The 16,312-nt window shown below is 37.0% G+C and overlaps 1 protein-coding gene and 1 long non-coding RNA gene across 2 annotated transcripts in view; one reads left to right on the forward strand and one right to left on the reverse strand.

Annotated features, from left to right (window-relative positions):
- Positions 1–6,609: 6,609 nt before the first annotated feature.
- The window catches only part of LOC107722875 (uncharacterized), a 20,596-nt gene continuing 10,893 nt past the window's right edge, over positions 6,610–16,312 (forward strand). The window contains exon 1 of the long non-coding RNA XR_001637855.1: positions 6,610–6,692. This is a non-coding gene — a long non-coding RNA (uncharacterized LOC107722875). The remainder of the gene's footprint in view (positions 6,693–16,312) is intronic.
- The window catches only part of LOC107722874 (protein disulfide-isomerase A5), a 52,140-nt gene continuing 42,514 nt past the window's right edge, over positions 6,687–16,312 (reverse strand). Inside the window, exons 16-17 of the mRNA XM_016531371.1 lie at positions 10,985–11,119; positions 6,687–6,977 (exon numbers count right to left, since the gene is read on the reverse strand). Coding sequence (XP_016386857.1) covers positions 6,897–6,977; positions 10,985–11,119 — 216 coding nt within the window. The 3' untranslated portion in view covers positions 6,687–6,896. The remainder of the gene's footprint in view (positions 6,978–10,984; positions 11,120–16,312) is intronic.

Here is a 16,312-nt window from a genome sequence, read left to right on the forward strand (position 1 = left end):
ATTGTAGCCTATAACCACAGTTTTACTACAAATACCATGGTTAAACTATGGTTAGTGTAGCAAAACATGTTGTTTTCCACGCCGACTCCGCCCACACAGCTATGACGCGACACCGATCAAGTCTATGAAATAGTGATGCAGAGGTGATGCAAGTTTCTTGAATAGATCTATTATGCCGTTATGATGACGACTGTGAATTCATATTTAAGCTATTTGTGAGGGGGTTTAACTTTACATTTCTACTTTACAAAATATAATAATAATAATAAAAACCCTTCTCCAATCTATATAATTTAATCATGAATCCCCATTTAAAAAAAAAAAAGCTTTGTGATGTTTATTGTAATATAAATACATAATTCCATCCAGTCACAAAAAATAGATGAACTAACATCAGAACATCAGATGGAATAAATCAAATCACAAATGTTGATGTTTAGATGACACACCATCAAAAAAAATTTTTTACATTTAAATATAGCATTCTTGTTTTTTAAGTTTATAAACCACAAAATCTGACTTTTTTTTGTAGTGTTTTGTAGTTTTGTCAGTGTCAAACGCTTGATCTTTGATGTGAATCATTCAGATTCATTCATCACTCACACTCAATTCAATGTCTTTACAAGGATGAAACCGAGAGCCCTTCAGCCTAAAGTGACCTCCTGGAAACATCCACTTCACAGCATGCAGTGTGAGCCATGCATTGAAGATTGATGTTCTCTACATGGACAGCTTTATGAATAGCTGGCAGTCTAAAGCTATGTATTTAATGCAAGAGTGTCAAGGTGTCAAGTGAAGATGTTGTCATTCATACTGACAGGATGTGGAGTGGTAGAATGGGCTGAAAATACTGCAGCAACATATATGGAAGAGTAAAAGATCAACATCAGTGGGTTGGGTAAACCGGATATAGACATCACTTTAGGAAACGCTGCCTCCTGCCAAATGCTCATTCATCCCTAAAGCACCCTGTAAATGACTGATCTGGTAGTAATATCAATTTTATGGATGACTAAAAACAACAGCAGAATTATTATGCATTTCGAGGGACGCTAACTCCCAGCCTTTGGGTGTCTTTTTTTTTTTTCATGAAACCCAATTAAAGCTCAAAAGTGTCATTTTCTTATTCTGCTTCTGTTGCTGCTAAGAAAACATATGCTTTTTTTGCTTTTACTGCCACATCTGTGAAACAAGGGGAGAATGAGTTTGTATGGATTTCTTGGCAAGTGGTGCACATCATTTTGATTATTGCTTTCTGAGCGAGGGTGGAGAAAAATCTTTATTCCTCCAGTAAAGATAATGGGGGTGTATTTATGCCATTGACTTCTGTTACTGAGAGATTTGTCCCAGTGATTTGTATTATTGAATATTTCCATGGGCTATTCATTTTCTTGCCACAAGCTGAAAGGACTGTGTTGAACTAACTGATAATTTCAGTATGTGAAACAATGCTCTACAACAGAAATGTAACTGGAGAGACACAGTTTACACTGTTGAATATTGACAAAATAATATATCAGGCTTTGGAGTCATAAAAATTGAATTATGGGTAGGATATGAATGTACATCTTGTATAGAGGGTATGGATTGACGTCACTTTCCCGCCGGAACAAACACGTCCCCTCAGCCGGACTGAGTGGCAAAAGAGCCTGCCGCATGAATGGATTTAATAGGGAAGTTGTGAAAACGCGAGTAAAACAAACGATGATCAGTTTAAACTAAAGGCTGCTGGACTCGAAATAGTGTTCCTTATAACTTACCAAATATCCAGTGTCCATAGGTATTGATATGCAGCCAGGAATCGTGTTTCCTGACATTTGTGCCTGATTTTGACGCTGGGGAAATAAATAAAGCAAATTTGAACTGTGAATGCATTTTGTAAATATAAAATAGGTTGGTCTAAATCTGGGTGATCACTTATATCAATGTTATATATATATATATATATCGTCCAGCCCAAAAACTTGTATAGTTTTTGTCAGTGTTTATTTAAAAACTTCCAGTTATGCAGAATTTAAGATGGTAAATATTTTATTGACGATTTGTCAATACGATATATTATAAAACAATAGATAGGGTATGATTTTACCGCAAAATTCAACATATTAACATGAAATGATAACTGCAAATCCGTGTTTCGCTGCCTGGAGTCCATTTGTTTCTGTGAATTGCAGCGATTCATTTGCTTCTCTTTTCTGTAGCTTTCAGCAGTCTGTAAAAATATAGCTCAGATTTATTGTCAAATCTCTTTGTACAGTCAATCGCAAAGCTCTTTCTCGTTTTAGATGTGTTTTGTGTGTTCTGTCACAGCGTTCATGCTGAAAACCAATGCCGTCATTCAGTCTTTTTGCCACTCAGTGGGCGGAGCCGCAGTCACTCCAGCTGATGGTGACGTCACATGCATACCCTCTATTGATTTAACAGCTCTGGGACTTTTTCTTTAACGGGGTCATATGATGTTGCTAAAAACAACATTATTTGGTGTATTTGGTGTAATAAAATGTGTTTATGCGGTTAAAAAGTCATTAACATATAAAATATGACATTATTTTCAGATCCCCTGTTACTAATTAATGTCACACTTTGTATTGTAATGACTGTCTTATGCTATGCTCTGTTTGTTATCTGTTCTATTTTAATAATAATAAAAAAAAACAGCTCTGGGACTTTTCATTGTTTCATTCCACTTGTCTGTGGTTTGCTGTCCAAACTCTGTCTGTGAAGAAGATTTTTTAGCAGCTCTCTCTGTATAGTTACGCCAGTAGGTGCCGACAAGTGACTGTGTTTAGGAGTGAGTCGTTCATTCAACCAATTCGTTTAATCATTCAAGACAAAACGAATGACTTTATTTATGAATGAGCCTTGAATGATTCACTCAACCGATTCTTTCAAACACTGATTCGTTCAGTGCCATCCCCTGCTGGATGCCAGCAGTTGATTCGCTTTGTTTGGAACTATTTTTATTGGCGGAGCGAAAATTGACAAAGTAGCCGCAAAATTGTAACTAACTAAAATGTAAGTTAATCGTAACTTACTTTTGCTAAAATGGAACCAAGCAATTATGAGTAATAGTTGTTTGTTTCCACTCAACAGCATAACATTAATTTCTTGAATCTCACATGCTCTGCCTGTTAATCTAACACCTCAGTTACACAAGTGTCATAGTTATAAAAATTTTAATTGAATATACTAATTTAAAGATTTAAATTACATAACACATTGCATTTTTGTCATCAGCTCATTCGTTTTTTGGTGAAAGGGTTCTTCTCTTTCTGAAAACAGGAAGACATTTCAATAGCAAACAATTTTATGCCAGCGTTATGAAGTTGCTATGTGCTTATATTTGACAGATACATATTATTGGCCTGCATTCAGTCTGGACTGCAAACAATTTCCTGGTGATAAAGAAAGGTGGTTGACAGGCCATGTCTGGATTATGACAGCCCCTTGCCATTTCCTGGATGTTTAAGGTCAGTGAGATGGGATACACTTTATTAACTTTTAGCATCACCCAATTATACAGAGAAAGTATGTGTACTCTGTATTACACACAGCATAATGTGTATTTATTTATCTTCTACTTATTAACTTCCATTCATGCTGGCATTTTCTTGTCCTCCTTTTACCCCTGGTTCTGACATGTAGGGGTGCATCCAGGCAAAAGTAATTGCCTGCACCCTCAGTAAGCTTCCTCCATGTAATTTTGATGGAACCATCCTTCTCTCCAAACCATTAAACAGTCACATATTGCACTTGACAACACATGCATTTCACCAGCAGGTGTTTATCCACGGGCAGCCATTTAAATGTCCAACAGTACTGACTCATCCCTTGAGTTTCCAATCTGGCAAACAGCTCATGCCTCTTACAAGGGTTCCTGTGCAGTAAGATGGCAAAGGGCTCGGCTCGTTTGAGATCATGACAGAATTAGTCCAGGAAGACTTCCGTAAATAGAAACACCTGACAGAAAACTTTGATAAGAAATTACTCAGGAACAGCACAATAGTGCGTGTTTTCGCAGTTTCGTCAGGCAATTTATTTGTTATACTCTGTTGTAGCCACCAAAACAGCAGAGGTGCTAAATGACAGCAGGTGAAGACAAATTTTCTCATTCATTTCAAAAGCAGTGACATTTCTTCCCATATTTACCCATATTTAGTGAAACGAGAAAGAACAACTTCAAAATAACAGGCTTCTGGTCAGATGTCCTATTCTTCTTCAGATTGGCTATTTTCATATAGTATGATAAAAGTTGATATCTAATAAGCATGTACTGTTATCCTACTTTCAGGGAAGTAAAAAAAAAAAAAAGTGTTTACATCAAGTATGTGTGGCCTTATTGCAAACTAGTCCGTATTTGTCCTTTGGTGTTTAAGAACAACAGCAAAAGTTTACAAACCTTTCTTACAAATTGCACAGTTTTTTGCCTTTCTGTGCAAAACATCATAAAAAATTGGCATAGTGCCAAGTCTTGCAATGTGGGTATTATTATTTTCTGGGTACAAATATTAGCATGTTGTTGTGCAGTTGCCAACGTCTCAATTATAAGATGTTATACATCACTATTGTAAAATATTTTGATATATCTTTAATTTAAGTCTGCATTTTTCCCCATCATCCTCTGGGAAAAAAAGTAATAGAGAAACACTCCATTTCAACCCAGTTTAGATTTCATCTTGAAAAAATAAGAAATCTAACATTTTTGCACTTTAAAAGTAGTATGTTCGTTATCAATTAAGAAGTAATATTCACAATGTTATTTGAATAATTTTGACAATGGTTCTTGGAAATGTATGCATTTTATTTTGCATTGTGTTCAATGCAGCAAAACTGTACATATGGCTGGGCACAAAAAAATAAAGGCGACAGTGACTTCTTGGCATTGTGGTAGCTCCCACAGACCTTTGGGATAAGACAAAGCAGATCTTTCTACAAGAGAATAACTCAGAGGAACCAGGTGAAGGCCCCTGACCATCCAAATATTGATGAAAATGTCAATGCACAAACAAACCATGTCTTGACAGTTGTTGCACGTAGTGACACAAATCTGTGCAAGCTTTCATCCAATACATCTGTCATTTTGGACCATTATTGAACATGTTCTGGCAAGCTATCTGTACGCTTCCCCTCAACAGGACCCTTTTACGTTTAGCTACATGATACAAATTCAGCATGTGATCCCACTTTAACTTTACAGACAGTATTTTGAACTTGAAGCCATTATCTTGCATATAATTGACATCTATGCATCAGCGTTCCTTGACTCATGTTTTATTCAATACTTTTGGCAAGGAAATGTAAACTAAATTCCTGTTCAATTATTTTTTTCGTGTTCCATCTCCCGAAGACACATGTAAACAATTCATAATTCGGCAACGTGAATAGAGAACACCCAACTGGATTGCAAATTACGATGAGCGATAGTGCTCTTCAATTGTGTTTCGCTATCCCTGAGAACATTATTCATAATGAAACGAACCAACCTTCTGAATTATACAACAAAAGTTCAGCTACAAGACCATTAAATATGTATACTGCCTAGAGCAGGGAGTTTTCCACACACACAATAGTGGAGTCGCCACAGAGATACTGGTAAGGGTTGTGGTATCACTAAGAGTGCCAACATCTGGCAAGGAGTGAGTAAAACAGATCCTCCGGCACTACATTGTTTAAACCAGTGAGACGTATTAAATGAGCATCACTTAGCATACCTTAAAGCAAACCATCTTGCTCCCGCATAAATGAAGACATTATCTATGGTACCCATCATCACCTATTGTACCATTCCCATGCTTAGAAGAGGAAATGTCCATGTGTATTATAGATCTAGAACAGCAATGTAAATCAGAAACTACATAACCAGACTAGACATTTAAACCAGACAAGACTTTTAAAGGGGTCATATGATGCGATTTCAAGTTTTCCTTTCTCTTTGGAGTGTTACAAGCTCTTGGTGCATAAAGAAGATCTGTAAAGTTGCAAAGACTAAAGTCTCAAATCCAAAGAGATATTCTTTATCAAAGTTAAGAGTCAGCCACACCTACCTAAAACGCCAAATACACAAAATAATGATCTTTAAAATAGCATCATATGACCCCTTTACAATGGAATGTGAAGGGCCCAGAAATTTTCATGGATTAAACTTCCAAGAATTAATTCTGAAAAATGGTTTCAATCTAAAATGTTTTTTTTTCTTCTTTTTTTGGCATTTCCAGTTTTGTTATGTCATTTTATTCTGTCACAACTGACAATAAAACATGAGGAAAAAACTACTTGCTTGAATACATGTCCTTGCATTTGCTCTTGTATTTTGGCCCTAGTACTGTATTTCTTGAAAATAGTAAAATATTGGACGACAGTTAATTCAAACATTTAAGGCCACAAAGTTCAGCTACAACAACTTTCTCCATCTTTTTTTTTTACTCCCAAAAACATGATGTCATACAGCATTTTTTCTTTTTCTTTTTTTTTTTTTTACAAAAATATTTGCAGATACGATTGTACACATTATTACTCTTCACTGAAATGGGAGTGACGGCAATGTATCCTGGCGATAACTGGTTTTTCCCATTAAACACCAGCCACCCATCACACGTATGGGACCCTGGCGAGTGAGGGCCCAGTGTTGCATAGATTTCAGGTGTGGATTTCAGTAACTGAAGTCACAGTATTTGGAAACAATTTCACAAAATGTCTGAGGAAATTAAAACGAAAACAAAACAAAAAGTGGTCTGATAGTTGTACATTGGTATTACAAACATAAGGGCACAGCTATATAAAAAAAATTGCCTTTTTAGCTGAGGTTTCAAGTCTGTGGCATCAGTGCTGGGATGTCCCTGCCTAAGTCACAGTGCAATGATAGGCCCCTCCCATTTATAGGAACCACGCCCACTCTATTAGAGCTCCTCCTTCCGCTTGCCCACTTTCTCTTGGTCTCGGCCCCTGAGATTTCTCATGAAACCAGTAAAGCCAGCTTCCTGTAGGGGGTAGACAGTGTAAGTGAAAAATGAAAAACCATTCACCTCATAATATAAAAAAAAACATTCACTACGGTGGCCCCCAAAAGTATTTGGACACTTGCATATAAATGCATTAAAAATATGTCAAATGAATGTCATTGTATTAGATCAGTGGTTCTCTAACCAGGGATACATGTACCCCGGGGGTATGTGACGTGATGGAGAGCAAATAAAATGCTGAGTTTTGGCATTCATTTAATTCTACTCCAACTTAAAGTAACATTAAAACAGAGCATGTATTTCTGACAAGCAAAATGCCGCTTCTAGTATAATCGAACTGCTGTTCAATGTATCTTTCAAGTAGGTTTTTAGCACGAAGAACAAATATTGACACGGGCTGTACTGTACATAAAGATCGATTTAAGAAACTCTCTTCAATATAGAAATATTCCCTGTTTATCATGTTTAAAATACGAGCAAGAATGTAATTTTCCCTGAATATCCAAACAATTGGAAATGTGACATTAATTTTATACAACAGTTCAACAAAAAAAATGTAATATTACATTAATATTTTACATTTTAAATGTAGCCTATACTTTAAACACAATATAGTCAATATTTTTGCAACAAAATAATAATATTTTCTATGAAATCTGCAATAGAGCTGGTATGTGTCCAACCAACATAGCCTACAGCAGTGTTCCATTAGTTTTTTTTTTAAAACCTTGACATCTTTAAGAATATGAAATAAAACATGGCATTCAATTTATAAGGCTAGAAAAACATTGCCTCTATAAAGGTAAAAATGCACCTGTGACTCAATTTAAGGGGGCAAATATCGTCCCTTAATTGAAAAGGTATGACTGTGCCTGTGGTCTAAGTGGAAGAGAGGGGGTACGCAGAAGAATGTTAAATCCCCCAGGGGATACGCCACTGTAAAAGGTTTGAGAACCACTGTAGATTAACCAAGACAAAATAAAGGTGGCATTTGCAAATAAATTAAGGGCTTTTCACACTAAAAGCAAAAATTCGGCGCGATGATATGGGGCTATTCACACCAGGCGTGATCATTCGCGGCACGAAAAAGCGAGGATCCTGTGTGTCGAATTTTTCCCCGTCGCTCCGCGATGAAATGGTCCATCCAATCAGATTTGAGCTTAGATCACGTGGCCCAGAGCAGCCAACCAACATAGCCTACAGCAGTGTTCCATTAGTTTTTTTAAAATCTTTAAGAATATGAAATAAAACATGGCATTCAATTTATAAGGCTAGAAAAACATTGCCTCTATAAAGGTAAAAATGCACCTGTGACTCAATTTAAGGGGGCAAATATCGTCCCTTAATTGAAAAGGTATGACTGTGCCTGTGGTCTAAGTGGAAGAGAGGGGGTACGCAGAAGAATGTTAAATCCCCCAGGGGATACGCCACTGTAAAAGGTTTGAGAACCACTGTAGATTAACCAAGACAAAATAAAGGTGGCATTTGCAAATAAATTAAGGGCTTTTCACACTAAAAGCAAAAATTCGGCGCGATGATATGGGGCTATTCACACCAGGCGCGATCATTCGCGGCACGAAAAAGCGAGGATCCTGTGTGTCGAATTTTTCCCCGTCGCTCCGCGATGAAACGGTCCATCCAATCAGATTTGAGCTTAGATCATGTGGCCCAGAGCAGCTGCTGTTGTACACAAGAGTGAGAGTGGTGGCGCTGTTTAGAAAACCAATGTAAACAAACACCGAAGAAGAGTATCCTGAGAGAGAAGAGAGTGGATGCCGAGTTCTTGTTATCTTTGGTATCTGAGAACAGATTTATTCTCACATGTTCTTAATATAACTTCTAAATTCTCCACTGAATAATGTGATCTGGAGTGTCCGTTTTCTTCCACGTGCACGAGTGTTATGAGTCAGAGCGCGTTAACTGTCTAGATCTTCCGTGTTAAAAAAATTGAGTGAAACATTTTTCTACACATGAAATATGAAAGCAAATAGACATATGATTATGACGATATATTTTCTGTATGTGTTTTGTATGCAGCTCAGTATGCAGCCCATTGTTGGTCGGCGCCCCCTAACGTGCAGGTGTGAATTAGCAGAAGGCGATCAATCGTTTCATGCTCGTGTGAAAGCATTGTTCGTCTGCGATTCGCCTCGCTTTTTCGCATCGCGCTCAGTGTGAAACGGCCTTTATGCTAGACCTTTTCTTTCTCTGCTGTTATTTTTTATTTGTCCTAGCTGTACTGTAGTTCATCACATTAAATATGGGCATGTTCTAGCAAAGGTGCAGTCACATTAGATAAGCATGTGAAATTACTTCGGATTCAGGATATGGTACAACAGGATTATGTAAAGGCCTTTACCCACTGAACGTGAAAATCGGCGAGAATGTTCGACACGATGACGCTTTTGAATCAAAACAATAGATCCCAACTGGGGCTATTCACACCAGGCGCGATCATTCGCGGCGCAAAAAGGCGACGTTTCTTTTTTCGTCCTGTGTCGATTTTTTCCCAGATGAAACGGGCCGTCCAATCAGATTTGAGCTTAGATCACGTGTCCGGAGCAGCTGCTGTTGCACAAAAGGGTGAGAGTGATGGCACGGTTTCGTAAACTATTGTTTGTAAACAAACACCGAAGAAGAGTATCCAGAGAGAGAAGAATTAATTCTTGTTATCGTTGGTATTTGAGAACAGATTTATTCTCACATTCTTTATACAGAATAACATTCCTATTAATTCTCCACTGAATTATGTGCTCTGGAGAGCACCGTCCGTTTTATTCCACGTGCGCGAGATATAAGTCAAAGCGTGTTCACTCAAGATCTGTCAATCATCTCTTGCCCTTCCGTATATAAAAAAAATTAGAAAAATGTTTCTACACATGAAATATGAAAGCAAATAGACATATGATTATGGCGATATATTTTCTGTATGTTTTTATGCAGCTCACGGTATTTTTATAACAAAGGATGTTTATGACATCAGTCTATTATAAAACATACAAAGAGTGCATGTCTGCCCATTATAGAATCAAAATCCATTTTAGATCACAATCGGAAGTTATTACAAGCACTCGATGATGGTTTAAAGTGGGGTTTGAGCAAAAACATTAATAATCACATACATTTTGAAATGTAGCTTGATGGTAATTGTACCTCTAATTATATTTTCAGATGTATTCTTGAAAGCATTATGGATAGTTTGTGTTTTGGATGAAGAACCAAAAGTTATTTATCTTAATTTAATGCTGTATATTGAGCAACAAACGATGTAAAAGCCATACGAGATACATAGGTTACAAGAGGAAAAAATGTATTGCTGGTCGGCACCACCTAGCGTGCAGGCGTAAATTAGCAGAAGGCGATCAATTGTTTCGACATCAGTGTGAAAGCAACGTTCGTCGGCGATTCGCCTCGCTTTTTCGCATCACGCTCAGTGTGAAGCGGCCTTAAGTCAGTGATTCTTAATCTTCTGGGCTCAAAGGCCCCCCACTGTCCAACACTATATTTGAAGGCCCCCGAATAAAAGCTATTTTCGGTATTTCTGTTATAATTTTTTTAGAATTTTAATTTCGAGTTGTTATTATTATTATATAGAATTATTTTGATACATTATTAATTTATTAGTTTAAATACTTTTAAGCCACCCTACGGCCCCCTTGGAAGTTTACTGATGCCCCCTAGTGGGCCCCGGACCCCTGGTTGAGAACCACTTCTCTAGTGCTTCCATGAAATTAAATAAAAATGGGTAACAAAAACAAAATAATTAAAAGGTTAAAATATACACATGTGCTTGAAACTAGATGAAGTGTAAAGTGCAGTTTAAACAGAATCATCTCAATCATGATCCAATCCTTATAATTTCAAACCCATTAAGCATCTTGCTTGAAAAGTGTGCTTGTGCTTTCTTTTATCTAAAATTTTAACTTTGATGTCCTGTCACATACAATAACATTCATACATTTTTATGTGTTTCTTAATAGGGCCACTGTATTAAATACAAATCACTCACATTAAAGAGCACTTACCCCTCTTTCCCCGTTGTATTTCTCGCTGAACTTCCCATAGTTGTAATAGTTGAATGTTGGGTAGCCCTCAACTCCCTCCTGTTTACACAACTCATGGTTTTGTCCCTTTGTGCAGTCCACTGCAGCATATGCAATCTGAAAGGAATTAAAGCATAATTATTTTGACATGAAACAGTTCTGTCTTAGATTAAATACCCTTACTTCCCCTAAGTATGCTGTATCAAATAGTATTACAATGGTAATGTGATATATACAGAGCTGTGGTTGCATGTATCAGGACTTGTTGGAATCATAAAAGCACACTTCTTTTTTCAACAGTAAAAAAGGCATGAGTTTGAGAGTTGTGCAGGATGTAGTGTGTGGTGAGGAATTATGCTGTCTGATCATGGTTTCATTGTTTACACTCCTGAGCCCCTTGGAGACCCATTGTGCCGAGTTCCTGGGAGAATTTACTTTCCCTAAAGAAAGCTGTATATTTGAAACACATTTTCAATCAAACAGCCTAACTGCACTGGTACGTATTGCATAGTGTGTGGACTGAACTGAACATTGCTTTGAGTTTCTATTGGGCTAATTTACAGAGATGTAAAACACTACTCAATAATCCATAAGACTGCATGGCAGCAGATTTGAATCTTCTTGATGACCATTGGCTTGTATTATAAACCTTCTGATATGGCAAAAACAATTAAGAAGGTATGTCAGCAACATATAAAAAACCCTGAAGCTGACAGTCAATAGCACCTAAAATCAAACTTCTATGCCTTTTGGAGTAGATATTTTAATGTGTGAAAACGTAACTGTGAAATCTAACAGCACAGCTGCTTTGGCACTGACTGAACCGTTTCGCTCGCTGCACCCCTACGTCCTGAATTTAGCCTGCCATTTTTCTCTAGGGTAATGAAAAATGAGTAATACATTCCTGTCAAGAAAGGCCATTCAAAGCAGCGTAGGATAAAATAATATAGCAAACACCCCAACATTAAAACAAGAGCAAAGATTTATGCTCAGGATATCTGAGGACGGCAGTTAGCGAAACACAAACAAATGAACCCATAAATGTCTCTTGACGAACGGCATATTTTAGTCTTTTTTTTCTCGACTAAAAAAAGAGATGCTGTCAAGGCATATTTTAGCCCTGACAAATGGTATTCAGTGCATTTTATCACTCGAAAGGCGAAAACAAAAAGCCTTCTTTGCATAACTAAATATTTATCTTCATGGCAACCACGTTTGCCGCTATACGAATGAATTCATCTAGTGAAATTGGCATGTAGTATTCTCACTCTTAAGACAAAAACAACTCCCATGAAAAGTGGTGCTAGGGATCATGATCCTCCAAGATTACAGGGTTTCATTGGAGGCTGACATAAATGTGTCTGTGATTATTCTGTCTTTATATCGACAGGAGAAAATGGAGAGGAAAGGGATTGTTCATTTGGTTGCCGGCCAATTCTAATATCGATCCTCGTGTTGGTGGAATACCCTCTTGGCACTTGACTGATCTTTCTATAACCTCACCAATAAGCGGATGTAAGCAACATAAGACTCATGGAAACTCTGGATTTCGTGCTTACAGAGGGTGGTTTATGAGATGGATGAGGTTAAAAAAAAAGTAATTCACAAAGGCACAGAGATCCTTCTCAGAGAGTAATTATCAACCTCACAGAGAAAGAGCCCAGGTCATTGCGCACAGGAAATGAAACGGCCAGTGAGCTCATGAATATTACAGAAGAGAAGTTATTTCCATTTGGTGGTATTAAGTTAAAACAGGTCAACAAAAAAACATCTGAACCAAGACTAGGCTTTAAACCATTAGCCTTTTTCCACAATTGAAGTATGCTGTATTTAATTGGACTGTATCTGTTAGCTTTCACTACAAAAAAAACCTGTTTAATAGTCAAGCAGAAACAACAGAGTGCAAAGAGGCTTTATATTAAGAATTGAAGGAATGAGGTTCTAAGCCCTTTTTCTGCTAGAAGGCCATTCAAGATGTTTACTAATGCACTGTACATAAAGGAAATGAACACTAATGAGAACAGAGGATGAACAGTGGAACCAGGAGATAATTTGACTCTAAGTGGAACCAGAAACACAAACCCTTGATACAATTAAACAAACCTCCTTGTTAAGAGTGTCAGTGTTTATTTGCAAATTCAACTGACTTTTTGCTGAACTGCACTAGAATTACTTTGATGCATCAATGAATAAAAATTGGTGGGCATATTGGGGAATCCCAAAAAAGCAAAATCGGTTTAGCATATTCAACTCTTTGTAGTCTGAAAAGTGAACCCAATTCAAACTACATCCATATGTGGTTTGAATGAAATTTTTGAGTTACCCCAATCCATATGCCCTGCCATTTTCTTCATTACTATTGCACTCATTTTTATTGGAATTAAGGCAAGACGACTAATTTTATTCCATTGGAAAAGCCCTCCTCTATTTCTACTTCTGTCTATTCCTGTATTCTTTATCTTTGTATACATCCTAAAAAGTTCATAAATAAATCATAAATAAAAAAATTGGAAATGCATTTCAGTATGAGAGGTGAGACTGGAAGTGTTCTTGGAAGTCCTTGATATCATATGTAACTCATTTTCCCTCAGCCTTTCTCTATATAGTGAAATATGGTATTCACTATGTAGTGAATAATGGATGAGTGAAGGAGTGAGCAGTTTCATATACAGATATGAACTAAGGAATAATTGACAATGGCCTGTTGAATTATTGAAAAATAATGCACACCCAAGGTAGTAATGGAGCCATGCATTATTTTCAATAATTGAATGGCCCATAGTCAATCAATTTCACTTATACCACGTTTACCACACCCCAAGACATCGTTCAGCTTTAAAACGCTTGTGTGTAAAACTAATTTCTTATTCATTTCATCCCAAGCCTATGTTGCTAATTTCAAGATGTCTTTTTAGAGCTTGCAAATGTGTGTGCGAGTGTGTGTTTGTACAGTAGCTATGCTTCCATCGCCCTGTTTTTATGCGCATTTTGAAGTATTGCATCAGAAACGGATGATGGAAAAGCCCCCCCCCCCCAAAAAAAACAATTATTTTGCAAAAAAGATTTTACACTCACTTGAGGTGGTTTTTGTCTTGTGCAAAAAAGAGTTAATGTGAATAATGGGAGAAGGAAACACATTAATCGAATAAATTCCTACACATGCAACAATAAAGTCATGTGAATTTGTGCGATGGGACGGCATAACTTGATTAACCAGCGGACCAATCTCATTGCACAGCTTCTGAAATGCTGTTATGGTCATTCTGAAATGCCTGAGCAAAGTCTGTCGTCAAAATATTTTTGTATAATTGCCTCCCAGAAATGACTTACATGACTGCGTTCCCATACAGCAGGCATCCACCTCCTAAAGCAATGACCATATTTATTGTTTCATCTGCTCGCTCTGAGGCGCAAGTAATTTATTATATATAAAAATTACTGTATTCAGTGGCTTCTCCTACTTTAGTGCCAGTGACGAGTTTGTGCTCTTTGACTCATTGGACGTAAACGGTGCTTTATTTGCAAATATTTTATGCAATATTCCAATAAGTTAAATTCACAACTTTGGATGGAAACATAGCTAGTATGTGTGTGCATGCAGAGACAGAGAGAGAAGAAAAAAAGTGTGCTTTCCATAGATAAAAAGGTAATTTATTGAGGAAAAACATGGAAAACCTGTGTAATTTTTATCCTATTGTTTGTCATAATTGTTTTCTTGGTCAGTCTTTGTGGGTTTTAGTTAATTTGCTGTTTTAGGCTGGAAGGACTTTCGAAGTAGCTAAAATAATTTGGGCAAAGTGATATGTAACTGTAATGTAGTCGCCACTCGCCAGACCAGGAACCATTTCATACATTGTACGTTTGCTGGAAAATAATTGCACGCCTTAGAATGTTTGTCCACCAATCTGAATCAAGCATTCAACAGCCCCATGATATAATGTGTAAATAATAAAAAGCTTCTGATGCTCATTTGGTCTCATATGCCTTATGAATTCAGTTCTACTAAGAGATGCAATGACTGACAGACAGGAGCAGAGGTCTATGCATGTGGGGAAAATAACTCACTGTGTATTAAAGGATGCTGTGAAGTGGCTCGCTGTTTGGAAAAACCAGCAGATGGAGCTTCATGAACAGAGCTTTTAGTCTTCAGACAAACAGTATCTGTTTTTAATAATATCTTTAAGGGCGTTAGCACAAAATCTAAGACAAAAAACTAAACTGGCTCCATTTGAATCTTGGCAAAGTGAATTTCCAAATGCCGTCCATCTGAATAACGATTATGCGCAAGTCTAAACTCAAGAGCAACAGGGACATTGAAGAGGACTGACGTTGTTGCGGATGAATTATAGACATTTGCAAATAACAATTCAACATCACTGTCTTATGGCCAGTGATAAATGTCTGCTGTTAAAGAAGCCAAAGGAAATGTTTTTACAGGCCTCTGAAGATCCAAAAGCGAGACAGCTACTTTCAAAGAAGTTTCGGGAGAAAGAGGAAAGATTTAGAGAATGATGAAATGTTAGTGTGTAGAAGCCTGAGATGGAGTGTTACTCAGAAAGACAAGTCTGAAGTGTGAAAAAAGTGAAAACATCGCACTCGTCAAAATGAAAGCAATGTGTGAATTTAAAAGTTAAATCAAGCACACTACAAGACTTAAGGTTGTCGGCCTTCATGTGTTAAGTCTTCACCTAGTCTGCAACAAAATGCCACAGATCACAGCAAACTCTAAGCTCGCAGTGAATGTGAGAGAGGAATAATAGACAATAATAATAGAAAGAATAATTATAGACAGTAATAGAGAGAATAACTGACGTCATGAGACACGCAACAACCAATGACCTCTGAACTTGTGCCATCTGAGAGCTGCATAATGATTTGACCTGCCCTTGATGATCTGATGTTGTATGGAATTATTATTTTCAAAATTCTATTTTTGTAAAAAAAAAAGCATAAATAACTAAGGGCTAGGAGCGACAATAATAGCTGAGCTGACACTTTACAATAAACATACATAAATACATAATTACATATAATATACTAATGCTATACATTTTTTGAAGGATCATGTGATAGGGCTGTCAAAAAAAAAATTTAGAATTTCGAATATTCGTCGAATTTAAAATAAAAATCCACATTCTAATGCAAAAACGTTGCATTCGAATTTTAGTTGTGCGTTAAGGAGGCAGCCTTATCAATGGCGCACGAGATGTGATGACGATGTAAGTGTCGTTGCATTATAATGTTTTTGTAAGCCTATCCAGTTGAAGCCACTAGATGCGGCGCTGCTACGTTGTTCATTCAAAATATTGC

This window comes from Sinocyclocheilus rhinocerous, unplaced genomic scaffold (genome assembly GCF_001515625.1).
Source record: "Sinocyclocheilus rhinocerous isolate Xijiao unplaced genomic scaffold, SAMN03320098_v1.1 scaffold2529, whole genome shotgun sequence".
Taxonomy (NCBI): Eukaryota; Metazoa; Chordata; class Actinopteri; order Cypriniformes; family Cyprinidae; genus Sinocyclocheilus; species Sinocyclocheilus rhinocerous.